This window comes from Pezoporus flaviventris, unplaced genomic scaffold (assembly GCF_033815535.1).
Source record: "Pezoporus flaviventris isolate CSIRO_AGI_PZ_B2104156 unplaced genomic scaffold, CSIRO_AGI_Pfla_v1 ptg000037l, whole genome shotgun sequence".
Taxonomy (NCBI): Eukaryota; Metazoa; Chordata; class Aves; order Psittaciformes; family Psittacidae; genus Pezoporus; species Pezoporus flaviventris.
Genome location: NW_026892585.1, coordinates 14,820,646 through 14,837,567, shown reverse-complemented (window position 1 = coordinate 14,837,567; position 16,922 = coordinate 14,820,646). Strand labels below are relative to the sequence as shown.

The 16,922-nt window shown below is 39.9% G+C and overlaps 1 protein-coding gene across 4 annotated transcripts in view; it reads left to right on the top strand.

Moving 5' to 3' along the window:
• The window catches only part of OSBPL3 (oxysterol binding protein like 3), a 97,182-nt gene that overhangs the window by 55,208 nt on the left and 25,052 nt on the right, over nt 1-16,922 (top strand). For all 4 annotated transcript variants that reach the window (XM_061464797.1, XM_061464798.1, XM_061464796.1 and 1 more), the window contains 7 exons: nt 2,198-2,440; nt 11,341-11,457; nt 11,671-11,724; nt 11,934-12,047; nt 12,809-12,979; nt 15,763-15,889; nt 16,713-16,816. In XM_061464797.1, the coding sequence (XP_061320781.1) occupies nt 2,348-2,440; nt 11,341-11,457; nt 11,671-11,724; nt 11,934-12,047; nt 12,809-12,979; nt 15,763-15,889; nt 16,713-16,816 (780 nt within the window). In that variant the 5' untranslated portion in view covers nt 2,198-2,347. The remainder of the gene's footprint in view (nt 1-2,197; nt 2,441-11,340; nt 11,458-11,670; nt 11,725-11,933; nt 12,048-12,808; nt 12,980-15,762; nt 15,890-16,712; nt 16,817-16,922) is intronic.

Genomic DNA, 16,922 nt, shown 5'->3' with positions numbered 1-16,922 from the left:
CCTTCTGCAAAATGTACTATTCCTAATCTCAGTAGTAATTTCAGTGTAAAACCCTTATGTTAGGCCCAGTTCAGGCCTTGCTTTCACATCACTTTGGTGTTCAGGTTTTCTTTGGCTCTTGCTTGTGCTCCTTGGCTTTGTACCTGTCAGATGGTTCCTGGAAGTAGTTGCCAGGCTGATTCACACAAGGGAGAGTCCCATCAGAGCTCGCTTTCTCACCTGACCTTTGGCGACTGGGGCTGATTCATTACTGTTGCTAATAGATTTCTGTCTGGAGGTAATTGAGTATTTCTAACTAGGTAAGGTCAATGCCACGAAGAGTGACGTTGTTTCAGGTGAAAAGAGGGCATGTTGGTTGAAATGTTACAGAAAACTGTACTGTCAAAGGGGCACTGCAGATTGGAAAAGGTCTCTGGCAGTTGGTTGCTTCAGACTACAGCAGAGAAGTTTTCTGCAGCATAGTGCTGTCTTCATCTTAAATATAGCACCTGGTTTTATTTGTGGGGTTTTGTCTGGTCTTTTGGTTTTTGTTTTCCTTTTTTTAACGGGAATTGAATTCTTAAAACATGTGAAGTGCTTCACTAGGGAGCTGAAAATGCTGCTGCTTCTCTCAGAATAGGTTTTTAAGACTCTTAAAAAAAAAGCATGGCAAACTTCAGTGCCGTGATCCTAGTTCAGGACTGCTGGCAGCATGAGGAGATTGTGAAGTAATGCCTTCCTGTCTCAGCAATGAAATTTCTCTTCGTGGAAACATCTCTGCCTTCCTCAGTGTGGTGGCTCTTGCACTCTTCCTAACGTGTAAATTCCGAACTGTCGTGGTTTAAACCCAGTCAGGTAACTCGTTCACTCACTTCCCCCCCCTTTCTTGCCCTCCCCCTGCTCCCGGAGGGACGGAGAGGAGAATCGAAAAGAATGCAACTCCCACGGGTTGAGATAAGAACTGTTTAGTAACTAAGGTATAACACAAATCACTACTGCTACCACCAATAATAATAATGATAAAGGAAATAACAAGGGAAGAGAATACAACACCTCAGCACCAGCCGACCGATAACTTGCCCCCCTCAGCCCGACCAAGCACCGACCTATACCTCCTCCAACCCTGCAGTCTCCCAGCCTTTCCGGCTAACTCCCAGTTACATCCTGGGCATGACGTGCTGTCGTATGGAATAGCTCTTTGGTCAGTTTGGGTCAGGTGTCCTGTCTCTGCTTCCTCACAGCTTCCCCTCCTCCCTGGCAGAGCATGAGGCTCACAAAGTCCTTGGCCAAACCAAAACATCGCTATCAGCTCTGTTCCCAAGCTGAAAGTCAAAACACTGCACTGCACCAGCTACCAAGAAGGGGAAAAATGACTGCTACTGCTGAACCCAGGACACTCACCCAAGACAATAAACCCTGAAATGATACAAAATTTATAAAAGTTTCTCCACCACCCCAAGTTTTGGAAAGCATCACCCTTTTGTCATGTCCTCTGTTTGGTTTTAAAAACCATATGCAGTTACCATGACAACTCTGGCCCACACTGGAAATCCCTTAGTGCGAGTTTCTGGCATGGCTTTTATTTGCATATGCTGCAAGCAACAGTGTTATTAAACAGGCTGGTGGTTATTCTTCCAGTCACTGACTGATACAACTGATGTGACAATGATTACAACTTTCTGATTCCAGGTGAGAGTGGTCATGAACAGCTCTGAGCAGCTGAGTTTCCATGCTCACTGCTTTAATGTATTGCTCTGTTATAGAAAGAGATTTATTTATTTATTTTTTCTTTGCAACCTGAAGCCATGCTTGCTTATTTAAATTATCAAGGAACAGGGAAAAACGGTGTCATCGTCCTTGTGAGACATTTTATTAATGATTTCTTCTCATTTTGAGACTGTTTTGGTTCATTTTAGATAGATACATTTATACTCTATGAATGTTTAATGAATTTAAATCCTTAAAAAGATCCTTTATACTGTACTTTATCTTCTGAATAAACAGTGACAACCAAAGCGTACACTTCGTATTCAAAACTTGTTGTTCCTGTTTGAGACTTGGAAATCTATCTGAAAGTGATTGTTGGAATAATTTATAATAATGTGCAGTAATGCGGCCAGCTTGTGTTACCAAAGGCTTTATTTATGATTCATGCTACAGGCTGGCAGTAAGAGACAACATCTAATAACTTGGCTTTTTGGTTTTCTCTTCTTTTTAGGAATTTCCATGGGATGCAGATCATGCTGCAGGACTGCGTTTGGGTAAAGGATGAGTTCTGCATTGCTCTCAGGAGTCTTCCAACACGTTTTCTAAATTACCTTTTAATGGTGTTCTAAGTGAGCTTATGCGAAACAAATAGCATTGGATCATGAGTGAGGAAAAAAACTTTGGTGCATCCCAGAAAATGTTGTCTCCTTCAAGAAGTACTAGCAGCTGCTCCTCCAAGCAGGGAAGTCGACAGGTAATGCAAACCTTCTTAACCAAACTGAAAACATTACTAAGATTAGCTGTTACTTTTGCTCTTCAATATCAGTAGATCTCTTAAACTCTGTTTTTCTGTTGCTTGCTTATCTTATGTTATCACTTCTTTGTTTTCCTTACTCTTTTTTTCTTATTTCTTCTTATTTTGAGTCATATGCAGTAAACACACATTATTGAATAGCAGGCATTTGTAAAACTGAAATGCTAGCAGTGAATGTGAATTTCTATCATGTTGTATTTGTGGTGTCTTTATAGTGAAATATTGCTGCCATAGGTCTCAGATGCTGGAATTCTGTATCTTCCCTGTAAGATACCACTTTTGTGTCATTGTGTAATTGCTCTTCTTATTTCAAGTTTCTAGGGAAAGGGGTACATGCACGTGTGAAAACACATTTTTCTGAAACTTACCAGAGTTTTGAGAACAAAAAGGTGTTTGTGTATGTTTGTGTGTGATGGTTGTTGTAAAACTATACTTTTGAAAACAAGTGTGTGTCACATGATTCATCTGAATGCCTAATGCAAAGGATGCTCTGTTGTTTGCAGAGGTGATGCTGTTCTTTAACCGTTATAGTTTTAAAAGACATGTCTATGAGTGTTTGCACCTGAATAGCATCACCTCTGTTTTTGCAGAGGTGATGCTATTCTTTAACCATTATAGTTTTAAAAGACATGTCTATGAGTGTTTGCACCTGAAGAGTGAGGCTGCTGAAGACAGCTTTTGTTTGTGGGCAAGAAATGTTGAACTGCAGCCATGCTGAGAATTAAGCTTAAAAATGCTCAATCCATGCTTGCAAAATCATGAGCACTATGCTCAAGGTAAACTTTGATTTGTACCAATGCTGGCTTAGTGGAGCTCTTGAACCTGCACAGGTCAAAATTTTAATTGAAATTGAGCATCCCAAACCCCAGAAAGCTTTGGAGACCTCAGCTGTGTTTTGAAATAGCACTTGCTTTTCAGGGACTTGTGACTGTACGTGCAATTGGCGAGGCAGACAAATCTGAACAAGTGATGCATTTTGAAGTGCTGTGCCTGTAAGAAATGCTGTGCATTTCCAGGATACCAAGCAAAAAAATCCTTGCTGTCAGGGTGCCTTTTTTGTTTTCCTGAAACATTAATTTTTTATGTCCTCGGTATGAGAGTACCTTTGAAAAGTGTAATTTAAAACGTTTCATATTGTCTGTTTCAACAGTTCCTGTCTGTCAAGTGTTTATCATGTAGTATTTAAATAGTAAGATTTACATGAGCATGACTAAACCCATTGGTGTATTACACAGCCTGTATAAGCTACAATACATATGCAGAAGCAGTTTCTATTATATATACTATTATTAGTGGGTCCCATTTCTTATCCATTCTGTTTTCACCTGCTCTCTTTGGACAGAAGAAATAACTTAGGAGGGTTTAATGTCATCTTGTCAATCCCCAATTTTTCAGTCTTTGATCCTTTTACAAAAATGCAAGGTGTACCTGTCCAAGGTGAGAGATGCAACCTGGTGGTTTGTTTGTATTCCTGATGCATCCGTCCTTATTCGTTGTAGTCAGGCAGATGGCAGATTGCCTCATACACCTGTCAGGTCAGGCTAAATGAAGGTATAAAGTAGGTTGTTTCCCAAGATATATTGAAGTGATAATATGGAACATTGTGATAAGTAACTCCATTTTGATCCTAGATATACTCCTCTGTGCTGCATGTGGAAAGATGGACATTTAGGTGTAGCAGAGCCAGTACTCTGCAATACTTATTGGCCTGGACACAGGAGTGCTTTGGGTGAGGAATGGAAATCTCCCTGTTGCTGTTCTCTAAAAGGCTCTGGTCTTGCAGATGATAAAGATTTTTACCTTTCTAGATAGACCCTCTCTAGTGTAGTAATCATATAGTAGTGTAGTGTAAATCATATAGTATAAGGTGTATTATAAAATCTAAATTGTTAGTCTGGGCAGTGAGGGTGTTACAACTTTCTTATGTCCTGTCTCTTTGCTCCCCCCTTCCCACAGATAATTTCTTGTCACAGCTGATGAAGTAGTTTTGTTTATATCATTAACTACTTCTTTTCTCACTCAGCCTCTTTATTGGTAAATTGGAGCTTCACGGTCTGTCCCAACTAATACCCGCCTATGCAGGGCTGACAAGGCTGAGTGATAGTAATGTCTGAGAGTTATTTAATTTGCCCTTTTCATCTGTGTGTTAGTTGAAATGACAGCACTTCAGGTGTTCTATTAAGAAAACAGCAACAATCTGCCGTTTCCTAAAACTGTTAAAAATCCCCTAATCCAGAAAGTACCACACGTGCAATATAGGCCTCCAGGAGCTTCCCCTTCCGTCAAAGTCCGTAGAAGAGTACAATATGGCATTGTTATTGGTACTTTATTAATAATATCATGAAAGTTTAAATAATTTTGCCTTATGATGTGCAGATTAAGAGTGATGTGCTGTGATTTTGATACTCTTTGCTTCATCTTCCAGCTCCATGGAGAAATTCTTGCTCCTCTTTCAAACACTTGCACCTCTCTTGGCGACCTTCAGGGCTAGGCTCACTGCAGCTTAATGACAGATCTGCGTTATGGGTGCTTTTCTCTGTGCTACTGGTCTGACACAGAAATTCTTTTAATCTGATTAAGAAGAAAGGCATTCTGAAAAATGCAGAGGGAAGACTGGGAGATTCTGGGAGTGGGGTGGGGTTGGTTGTCCCCAGAATAGTGGGATCTGCATGTTAAGCCTCTCAGATTTCTGAGGCACAGGCTGCTGCTGATACGAACTAGCTCTATATAGTAAGCGACCTGAGTTTGCACGTGGAACCACAGTAGTGTAAGGCTGCTGTGTCTGCTAAAATTCAGTTCCGTGCAGAAGATAGGAGAATGTGTTAGAAAAGAGTTGACTTCAGCAGGATTGCAGGACTTGGAGGGGGGGGTGGGGGTGGGTGTTCTCCTTCTTTTGCTACACTTGGTGCCCCCATTCTGCCAGATACATTTGCACTGTGAACTGAAAAGGTTAACAGTTAATCCTGTTCCACTAAATTCACCTTGAAGCCCCATAGCAGGTTAGAGGCTACTGCCACTTCCCACCTCCCTGCTCTTCTCTGTCCCTCCTTCAGTCATGGACAGGGATCTGTTGCATGAAGCCATAGCTCAAACTGTATTTTGTGAGGAAGGAAGGAAAGCTGGTGTTGATCTTTACATCTAAATTGACCTGTGATCAAAAGATGGTGGCAGTTATTTTTAAGTCTAATATGTTAAGTAACTCTTAAAATAGATTCAGTAGGGAAAAGGTTTATGTCTGGAGCGCCGCTTAAAAAAACTGATGTTCTAAAAAAGAAAATTAAATCATTTCTGCCCATTTTATGAACTGTAACAAATGCTTTAGTTGCAGCTGATGCCAGCCCTTACCCTCCACAAAGCAGGTTTCTATTCTTGGCACTTTAAAATATTCTGTACAACTGACTGCATTTTACACTGGAAGAAAATCTGGCACTGTCATCTGTTTCGTTCAGGGAGTTGCAACAGCAAGCTTTGGTCTGAGAGCCATTCAAGCTCATTACTTCATTCTTTCTTTTGAAATAATCCACCTTGAGGAGCTATACAGTATAGAATAATGCAGAAAATGAAGAGGCTTTTGTATTATTAAACAAAGAAAATTACTACAGTTACATAATGACAGGCTTATCTCTGATGACCAAAGTGTATGGGTCTTTTTAATTCAGCAAGAGGAGGTATAAGTCAATTAGCAACTACAGGGTGATTTTTTTCCGGTGCTGATCTGAAATGAACAACTTTGGACCTGAGAAAAGTTAAGAAGTGTGTGCTCATCCCTTGGGCTTGAGTGAAATTTTTGCCTGGGCAGCAAATGCAGTGTTGATCGTCTTGGGCAGATACTGGCCCATAATGATACAGGATATTTTCTAGGGTTGTAGCGTTCAAACATGACCAATCAGGACATCAGAATTCTGTGTTAATGCCATTCAGCTGGGAGTTCTGGAGGGTTTTTTGGGGTGGTGGTTGTTTGAGTTTTTTTTTAGTTTAGCACTGTAGTTTGGGGTGTCTTTTTCAGTTCCCTGTTGTGGGATAGGAATCAGCAGAATCGACAATAATCTGAATGCTTTCAGTAGCTTTCAGGAAATCCTCGATCTCCAATTTCATAGAATCATAGAATCGTTAGGGTTGGAAAGGACCTTAAGGTCATCTAGTTCCAACCCCCCTGCCATGGGCAGGGACACCTCACACTAAACCATGTCACCCAAGGCTCTGTCCAGCCTGGCCTTGAACACCGCCAAGGGATGGAGCATTCACAACTTCCTTGGTCAACCCATTCCAGTGCCCCACCACCCTTACAGTAAAGAACTTCTTCCTTATATCCAATCTAACTTCCCCTATTTAAGTTTTAACACGTTATCCCTTGTCCTGTCACTACAGTCCCTAGTGAAAGTCCCTCCCCAGCATCCTTATAGCCCCCTTCAGATACTGGAGGGCTGCTGTGAGGTCTCCACACAGCCTTCTCTTCTCCAGACTGAACAGCCCCAACTTTCTCAGCCTGTCTTCATATGGGAGGTGCTCCAGTCCCCTGATCAGCCTCGTGGCCTCCTCTGGACTTGTTCCAACAGTTCCATGTCCTTTTTATGTTGAGGACACCAGAACTGCACACAATGCTCCAAGTGAGGTCTCACGAGAGCAGAGTAGAGGGGCAGGATCACCTCCTTCTACCTGCTGATCACGGTCCTTTTGATGCAGCCCAGGATACGGTTGGCTTTCTGGGATGCGAGCGCACAATGAAGCTGGCTCATTTTCATTTTCTCATCGACCAACACCCCCAGGTACCTTCTCCTCTTCTCTGCCCAACCTGTAGCTGTGCCTGGGATTGCTCTGGCCCAGGTGTAGGACCTTGCACTTGTCACAGACCACTTCACAAGCATGTTGAGGTCCCTCTGGATGGCAGCCCTTCCCTCCAGGGTATCAACCGAACCACACAGCTTGGTGTCACTGGCAAACTTGCCGAGGGCACGCTCAATCCCACTGTCCATGTCACCAACAAAGATGTTGAACAGGATTGATCCCAACACCGATCCCTGAGGGACGCCACTCGTTACTGGTCTCAAGCTGGACATTGAGCCATTGGACCACAACTCTTTGCATGCAGCCATCCAGCCAGCTCTTTACCCACCAAGTGGTCCACATATCAAACTGATGTCTCTCCAATTTAGAGACAAGGAGACAGTGCTGAATGCTTTACACAAGTCCAGGTAGATGATATCAGCTGCTCTACCTCTGTCCATCAGTTCTGTAGCCCCATCATAGAAGGCCACCAAATTGGTCAGGCAGGATTTCCCCTTAGTGAAGCCATGCTGGCTGTCACCAAGCACCTTGTTTTTCATGTGCCTTAGCATGCCTTCCAGGAGAATCTGCTCCAAGATTTTGCCAGGCACAGAGGTGAGACTGGCTGGTCTGTCATTTGCTGGGTCATCCATTTTCCCCTTCTTGAAAATGGGGGTTATGTTTCCCTTTTTCCAGTCATCGGGAGCTTCACCTGACTGCCATGATTTTTCAAATATAATGGACATTGGCTTAGCAACTTCATTCACCAGCTAAATTTGTTCTTCTGTTATTTCAAACAGATAAGAATAGGTGATAACCGATCAGCCTCATTCATTTGCCTTAATTTTAGAGAGTAAACACTTTTCTTTCACTTCTGCAGCTGCTCCCAGCAGTAGCCAACTGATGCTTATTTCTCATTAAATGAGGTGTCAGATCTGTTGCAAAACAAAATACTGATCCAATACCCTGTAGGGTCTGGGTGAAGAGTGGACATACCCAAAAGCAGTCACAGCAGCAGTGTTTCGAAAAATGTGGAGTTTGGGGGTTCAGGTGGAAAAGGCTGGGCTCTTCTGGACAGACATACATAGAAGAGGACCAGATGCTGTTAACACAGTGTTGCATCTTGCAGCTGTTTATCCTCTGAGCTATTCCTTGCCCTCCCTTGGGTAATATAGTTATTAAATAATTTTGTGCTTTTAGAAGGATATGCTTTTAATTCAACAAAGCTGCCTTTACATAAAGCTTGCAATTGAAGCGTGAGTAGGAGACTTGCATTCACCACCTGAGATTTAGCAGGCCATTGGGCCTGCTTGATGGGAAGAAGTGCTACCACTTTAGCTTTCCTTCCTGTTTTCACACTTTTTAGTTGTGAAGGCACATTCTTGGCCACCTCACTGACCTGAAGAACAGTGAGAAATGTGGGTTTCCTGCAGAAACGTGGGACACACCTTGTGTCTCGACTGCAAGGGAAGCCCAGACAAAAGTGGAGTTGCAATGCAGGCCAGGATATGCTCCTTATTTTAAAGTCTGACTAAAACTATTGACACCATGTATATTCCAGGTAGATGTAATTGGTTGAGCTGTTTCTCAGCTGCTTCCTTTCTCTTCACCTCATATGCACAATGCAGCATGGTCTGTCTCACTTCAGGAGTCCCTTTCTTTCTAACTCGTTCTTAAAGAAAGATGAATCTGGATTCTTGTGTTTGATTTGATTGTGGTCAAATTTCTGCTTGTCTCCAGCAAGCAGACCACTCTATCAACCATATACTGTGTTTAAGCTTAACAAAAATATTTTGAGAACTTGATATGAAGTTTAAGAAAGTTGTTTCATTAGATATAATATTAGAATATGGAAAAGTATCTCTTGTTCACTATTCTTGACTTAGATTAGTTCTCAGTGGAAAAGTTATGTGTTTGGGTACTGCAGTTTAATATATTTTGGTGAAGCCAAGGGAAATAGCTTGCTTGGTCATCAGGCAAAACAGCTTTTAAACTCTTCTGGCTAATTTAAAAAAAAGGAATAAAAACATAAATGCAACATTTTTCTTAATCTTGTAGGTACTCCTGTTAGTTCTTGATGAGAATTCTCTCTCACTAGTTCCATCAGGTTTCTTGCTTTTTAGAATGTTTAACTTTATCCAAGTCCATAATTTGAAGTCATCTAATGTCAAGATTACTTTTTATATTGGCTCATTTAATAGATCATGTTTTCTGAAGAGATGAGCTTTTATCCACATGGGGACAGTTAAGCAGGAGTAAGCTCAGCTATTACTAAAGTTAATGTAAATTGTAGCATTATAGTTTATTTCATTATGTTTAAAGAGGCTCTCTGTCATAATAACAGTCTCAGCCCTTGTGATTATGTAAGGGTTAGTAAATAGTATTTAACAGGGAAAAGAAATAGAAGACCACTGCAGAAACTATTTAGTGGTCTAATATTTACATAAAGAATATGGAGTGTGGCTTCTGATTTTCAACAGGAAAAATATGATTTCAGTAATGTTGGTTAGAAATAAGGGTATCTGAGTAGCTGTGAAAATCTCTCTCAAACTTGAGGGAGTTACAAAACCGAGAAGGATAAAACCCATGCTTGTAGGGGCAGAATTTGTGTGTTGTGATAACAATTTCAGTTAGGACAACCACAGAGTTGACTTACCTTCAGGTAGTAGAACATCACTGGGTGGTGTGTAGGATGTTGAGTGATAGGAGCTGCTTAGCCCCACATTTCCACTGGTGGTGTGTGGTGAACTCAAGCCTGGGAAGCAGAGCAGCTTTCTAGTTTGTTCTATAAAGTGCAGTGCAAGGGAAAAGAATAATTAAATAGTGGAGTGCCACCAGTAATGTGGTGAAATAAGAGGTCACATTCTTTAAGCTGTTTAATGAATGTATTTTTGAAGATGGTTTGCCTTTATGCCTTGTTAATGTAATGAGCATATCACCTGATGTAATTTTTTCTAGGTTTCTAGGGATGAATGTTAAGGACTCTGGAGATGGATAAATGAGCACAACTAGCGCTCTTGCTGGTTCTTGTTTCATTTTTGTTTGAAGGGTTTTCTGTCAGGCAATTTCGTTTTGAGAATAGTTCCCTATGTATCTTGCAGAGAGGACAACAAGTACCTACCTGGTATAGTTTTGTTTTCCCAAAAATGTTTCATACTTCTCCTTTTTTGTCATTAAATGCTGTATGTTAAAGTATTCTGTCTTTTTCAAATATACGATGGTTCTGGCACATGACATTTCCTGTCCGTTGTCCACAGTTGTAGATTTGTTAAATCCTATGGTAGCTAGCAATAAATAATTCATGAGATCTCTGATCAGAATTCTTGAAACTCAGGTCACATTATCATTAGCAGTCCTTCCATAAATAAGAACTGTAAAAATACTATGACATTCATTCTCTTCTCTGTTATGTTGCTGCAGGGTCTTTCATTTAAGAGCTCCTCATGGCAAAAAGAGAGATTAATTAGAGGTGTATCTGATGCAGGGTGGTTTTTATTTTTCTTGTACTCTTCCTTTATGTCATGTCCTTATAAGTACTTGAGTTACTTCCCTAGGTTTTTTTATATGTTTTTATTTAATGTAATTATTTTTACTTTAGGGAGGCTGCAATTCACACCAAACACAAAACCTTGAGCTGATGAATATAGACTAAGGAGTTTTGTAGAAAAGGTCTTAACTTCCAGCGTCTCTTATTTCTGCTTCATAACTTACAAAACATGTCCTTTTTGCATAGGCTGTTTGCAGAATGGTTTTTATGCTAAATGGTAACTAGGCTGTGGCTATACACTGTGTGTATAGAAAAATATACATACAAAATTCTGGTAAGCACATACATTCAGTGAAGCATGGTGCCATATAAACAGTGTTTAGTTTGGTTTGTGTCATTTCTATCAAAGGAAAAGAATCTTGTCTCTGGGAAGATACATAAAAAAGTATAAAGAGAAATCTAAGGTTAGATTTCAGCATAATTTATTTTGTTTTAATTTTATTTATGGCCTTTTTCCTCTTGAATCTCTCTTAACAATTCTGTTCTTTGGAAGAAATACGATCTACATCTGGATTTTCTGTTTAAGCAGGACAGCTGGGAGATTGTAGAAGGGCTCCGGGGAGGAATGAATTATACCCAGGAGCCACAGAAGCAGGAGGGCTGCTTGCTGAAAAAGAGGAAATGGCCTTTGAAGGGCTGGCACAAGGTAGGAAAGGAATGTGTATCTGTAAGCCTGATGCCGTGAGAGTGGGACTTACTTGGTATGGTTTTGTGGCAAAAGGATTACTGAAGAGCAGAGAAAGTGTTCTCCAAAGAAATGGGGGGGTGGGGGGCTGTTGAAGGTGTGATGGGTTTTTGTTCAGTGTTTTTTAGGGTGTCTTGATTAGTTGGTTTTAATTCCCTGCATTTCTGTTTACAGAGATACTTCTTTTTGGACAGAGGGATTTTGAAGTATTCTAAATGCCAAGCTGATGTAAGTGATCCTAACCTTTTAAGGCTGTTATAAAGTAAAATCACTGTTTTATCCGAAATAACAGTAATTCCATATTGATGGCAATAGGAAATAGAGTTTCAGCAGTTCTAAACAGTAGGCCGAAGGGGGGAAAATGACAGTTTCAGCAGGTAATATCTGTCTTTTTGCTTCATTCTGGAGTGACTGTATTCTTCTTACTTTTTTTGCAGATAGAGAGAGGGAAGCTTCATGGCTGTATTGATGTTGGACTTTCTGTCATGTCTGTAAAGAAATCAACAAAATGTATAGATTTGGATACAGAAGAGCAGATATACCATCTGAAGGTAGATCTTCATGATTGTTATAACCTTCCTCCCAAAATGGCAACATTAGCTCATTAGCTGTATATAGTGGAGGTCTGTTAGTTAAATTAAAAAACCCACTTTTTAGTCTCAGCAGGCTAATTTACACTACTTTGTAACATGAGAGGCCTTACTGTACTGTTCCAGAGTCAGTAACCCTGTTCTGAATAGAAACTTTGAAGATGCCTCATATTTGGCAGCACTCTTTTCACCCAGCACTTTTTTCGGCAAAAGCACTTGTTGCACAAATGCTTTTTTTTTACAGTACTTTTATCTTGCTCTTTGTCTTATCTATAGGAAGCATTTTTCACTGCCAAGTATGCAGCTTTATCTATCCTTGTGAAATAAATAGTTTTAAAATACATCACCAAAATCAAATTTCTACTTGTAGTTAGGTAAACCTTGACTAAACCTTAAAAATGGCAATTAAGAAATGACAAATGTTTTCTTTTTTAATTTATATTGGTTTTTTTTCCATCTACGAGTTGCTAAGTGTTGTGTTCTGCATTGGAAGTCGTAACTATACCAACTCAAGTTTCTCATTTTGTTGACTTTATCCTGTGATTAATTTTCTGTCATGATTAAGCACATAAGTATGCATTTTAGTAGAAGTATCATTAGAAAAACTTTTCTGATATTCAGTAAAGGTCAGCCAGGGCAGCTGTCTAATGAGTACAAAATACCTTAGTTTCTTTGTTAGTGATTTTGCATGTGAATGCTGTAAACCCTGTATTTTTGTGTAGGTGAAATCTCAGGAGCTGTTTGATGAATGGGTAGCAAAACTTCGTCATCACAGGATGTACCGTCAGAACGAAATCTCCATGTTTCCTCATGATGTCAATAATCTCTTCTTCCCTGTGTCTACTACTACGGACTCTGTCCCTGGTTTCTGTGATTCTACCCCAGGTAGAAAGGTAATAGTTGTGATTTATAAATAAAGACCTTTCATCAGGGATTAAAGTTGGCTGATTCATATTTATTAAGTAAAGAGCATAATGAAGGTTTGTGGTGGGGTTTAAGTTATGATCTGAAATGACAAGAGCAAAATATTTATTGATTTATTCCCAAGCCATTTTCTCTGTGGTGCTGTCAGATCTTATAATATTCTCTCATTGTTTAACACAGCAAATTGTATTTTCGTGATGACTTTTAAAACTGCATGTTGAGTTAGAATTCTCATAATTTTTGACATCATTCAGTGTTTGTCCGATATGTGCTGGTGACTGTTACTCTGGGTCACAGAAGAGCATTCAGCTGATTTACTTTTTCTCCTTTTTTCATTTATCCTTTGGCTACTGAAACATCTCTTTCTGCATTAATGAATCTGACTACTGAGTGGTATATAGGAATTATCCAGGAGCCATCACATGTGGCCACTTTTAATATTTTTTCACTGAGGTAAAAGCATTATTCAGACCAATCCAAGGACCATGTTGTAGGTGGGTATGGGATCTAGATGGGTCTGGCTGACAAAGTACTCTTCAGGTAGAGTCTGTGACTAAGATTCACGAATGACCTGACAAAGGCTCAGTCCAAAACTGACCTCTCTGATGCAGTCTTGTGGAAGAGTGAAAGAGATCTGTGCCTGAATACAGCTTCTGTGCCTTCAGGAGTCTGGACATTGACATTCACCCAAAGAAGCTCTTCTGCTCCAGTTTAGATTCAGTGATCTCTTTTGAGAATAATGGTGTTTTCTTTAGCGATACTGTGTTACTACAACTGTAATGACTGTTTCTGTCAGCTCCGGAGTGGCTCCGAAGCAATTGCCTCTTTGTTATCCACTTATCTTAAGGTTTCCTTTTCCCTGAGTATATTGCTGAATGATCTGAGTGGGCTTCAGTGGGCTTCACTTCCAAAGTTTGTAACTTTGGTAGTGTTATCCTGTAACTGTCCATAAGTTTTACCAAACACAAACGTGCCTGAAAAGCTTTTGGCTATTGCTCGAGAGGGAAGGGATCTGTTTGAGTGGGCAGCTGAAAGAACAGCGACTCACCCTGAGGTAATGGGGCTATTCTGCAAAGGGCTGTCTGCGTGCTTTCTGTGGTGCCAGCACCTCTGTGCCTCTGACAGCCTGCTCTCTCCTGAGGCTGTCCCCGGAAGGAAATGGTAAATCGCCTGTGACCTTTCAGTCCTTTTCTCCCAAAAGACAGCAGGGATAGAAGGGGAGAAGAATATTGAGGGCAAAAGTGAAACTTTGCAAAATCCGTGATATATCTATGCCTGTGCTCTCCAGAAAATGAAAAAAAAAAAAAAGGAAAAGGAACTAAATAAAAATAAAGAATCCATGTGATCCATGTCTAAAATCTGTGCTCAATGTCAGGAAACAAACCATTTCTTCTTTGGTATGAAATTCACTTCTAATTTATTAACCCAGATTTGCACTGCAAAGAAGCCTTACTTATTTTCATGTGAAAAATAGAAGGGGATAGTTCTTAAGCTGCAGTTAATCACCTTAGCTCTGCTGAAGCTAAATGGAAGTTTGCCAATTTACACCAGCCTAGCTTGATGTTAGTTGCATCAATCCAGCAGTTAGGTTATTTTAAGAAAAATACGTAGAGTGAATTTGGCATTGCATTTTATTTGCTTTTAGAAACATCTGATCAGTTTTCACATCTGGTTTTTATTGCTGTTGGCAGGTAGGTGTATGTATCCACATATGTACATGTGGGATTCTTGGATTCTAAAGCTTAGCCTTGCTGATCAAAAGCAAAACTATGCTAACTGGAGCTACACACACTCTCCTGCCTGTTTCTTGGCAAAGCCTACTTCCTTCTTCCTTCCTGCTCATCCCCCTCATGTATATGAGTACTGGAGAAGTTGGCTATATGGGATAGATTTCTGAAGAGAGAAACATGGGATTTTTTCACAAAATGCCAGTACAATTGCTCATCTTTAAATTCAGCTTACTTGTGCTTTAGAAGGCACTAGGGTTACTACTTGAGAATACATATATAGATGACTAAAGCTCATACAGCTTTATGTAGCAATGAAAAGCTAATTTACACATTAGTTTAAAAATAGTTTAAAAATAAATATGCTTATTGCTGCTTACTACTCTTGCATGCTGACTATATAAATTGACACAGGACTGAATGACATCATGTGGACAGCGCATTTTATTTGATTCTGTGTGGATAAGTTTGAAAATGATTACTGAGATATTGTAAAAAGGTAGTATTTACTGGGATGAGGTGTATGGTCACACATGTATTAAGGCCTGTCAAGCCAAATCCATGCTAAAGTCATACAACCTTGAGGGAGTGATATTTTAAAATAATATCTGTTAGATCTTGTTTCTTCACGGAAAAACAGCTTCAACAAATATGTATGTTACATTTAAGTTACTTTGGGGGCTTCTTTGGGGAGCTTGGAGTAGGAACAGAATGTCCAACTGGTCCTGTTCAGATATGGTGCTTTAACTGTATTAAGTTGACTTAACTCATGCAGAACTTTGCCTTTCCTCAAAATCTGGCTTTCTGAAAATTACGGTTCCTTTACTGCTTGTGGACAGCAGTTACGTTAGATATCCTGACATTATGCTCAACAACTGCACACCTAGTCTAGCTCATACACTTTTTTGCCTCCATGTTGTTGATTCCTTCAGCCCTGATCACGGTCTTCCACTGTTGGTTGTTGAAATCTATGCATATAACATTAAAATACTGCGTTTTAATAATTCATTTGTTCTTTGGAACAGGCAGGCAGCTTGACCAAACAGAATTCATTGTCAGCCGGAGGTAACTTGTCATTTTCCTTTTCAAGTAATGAGTCCAGGATTTCGTCTTGGCTACAGTCTTCTGAAGACATGGACAAATGCTCCAGAGGTAATGATATTTGAAGAAAATTGAAAGTAGCCTAAGATTTCCCCTAGTTTCTCTTGACAATGAGAGTACTACACCATTAAGTGGTCATTAGAGTTTTTTATGAAGCTGGTGGGAGGAAAGGGGTGGTTGTTGGTTAACTAGCTACTCATCTTCAGAAGGACTAGTGAATCTGAATGTGGGGGTATCGATTGTGGGCACCTCTTCAATGAACCAATATATTTTAGTACATTTCCTTTTATATACAAGCATCACCTTCAGTAGTAAGATTTGAACTTTCTTAAGCAGTGTATTCAAAAAAAAGAAGCATCCAAAAAAATTGACAAAGCACTAAATCTTTGTACTTGAAAGTCACCTTCTGCTTTCATGCTTTCCTAAGAGCATGAAGATCTTTCTCATGTTGGTAGTGTCTGTGTGACAGACACTGTGTGACACTTAGTTCTAACTACCAGTGAGCTTCAGCTCTAATACAGGGGTGCCTCATCTAGGATCTGAATGTACAGTTCAGTCTTGATGCTTATGGCATTGTTATCCTCACCATGAGGAGCTCTGACTGGTCCCAAACTGCAGTAATTATCACATTATTCACATTTTTCTGCAACCAACTGGGACAAAGTATCATGGTCATTATACACACCATATAGATGCATTTAAATATACTGAACTTGAAGGTAGAATACAAGTGTTTTAGCCAGTTGTCTAAGAATGAGCTTTTAGTCAATGAATAACTTAACCTAGTTACAATCAAAATTAACCTACAAAGAAAAAAACTTTCCCCGTGTCTGTTACTTTAGGGCAACTGAAAATATTCTCTTGTTCAAAACAGAGCTCTCCAACTGTCACACATACTTACTGGAAATGAACCAGCTGTTACAGAGCATGGATGTTCTTCACAGGACATACTCAGCGCCTGCTATAAATGCTATGCAGGTTTGTTGTTTAAAAAACAAAACCAAAAAAAGTTTTCCCTTGCAATTCCGAACATCAACCCAAATACTAATGGATCAGAGTATTCTTAGCTCTGCTGATTTTATGG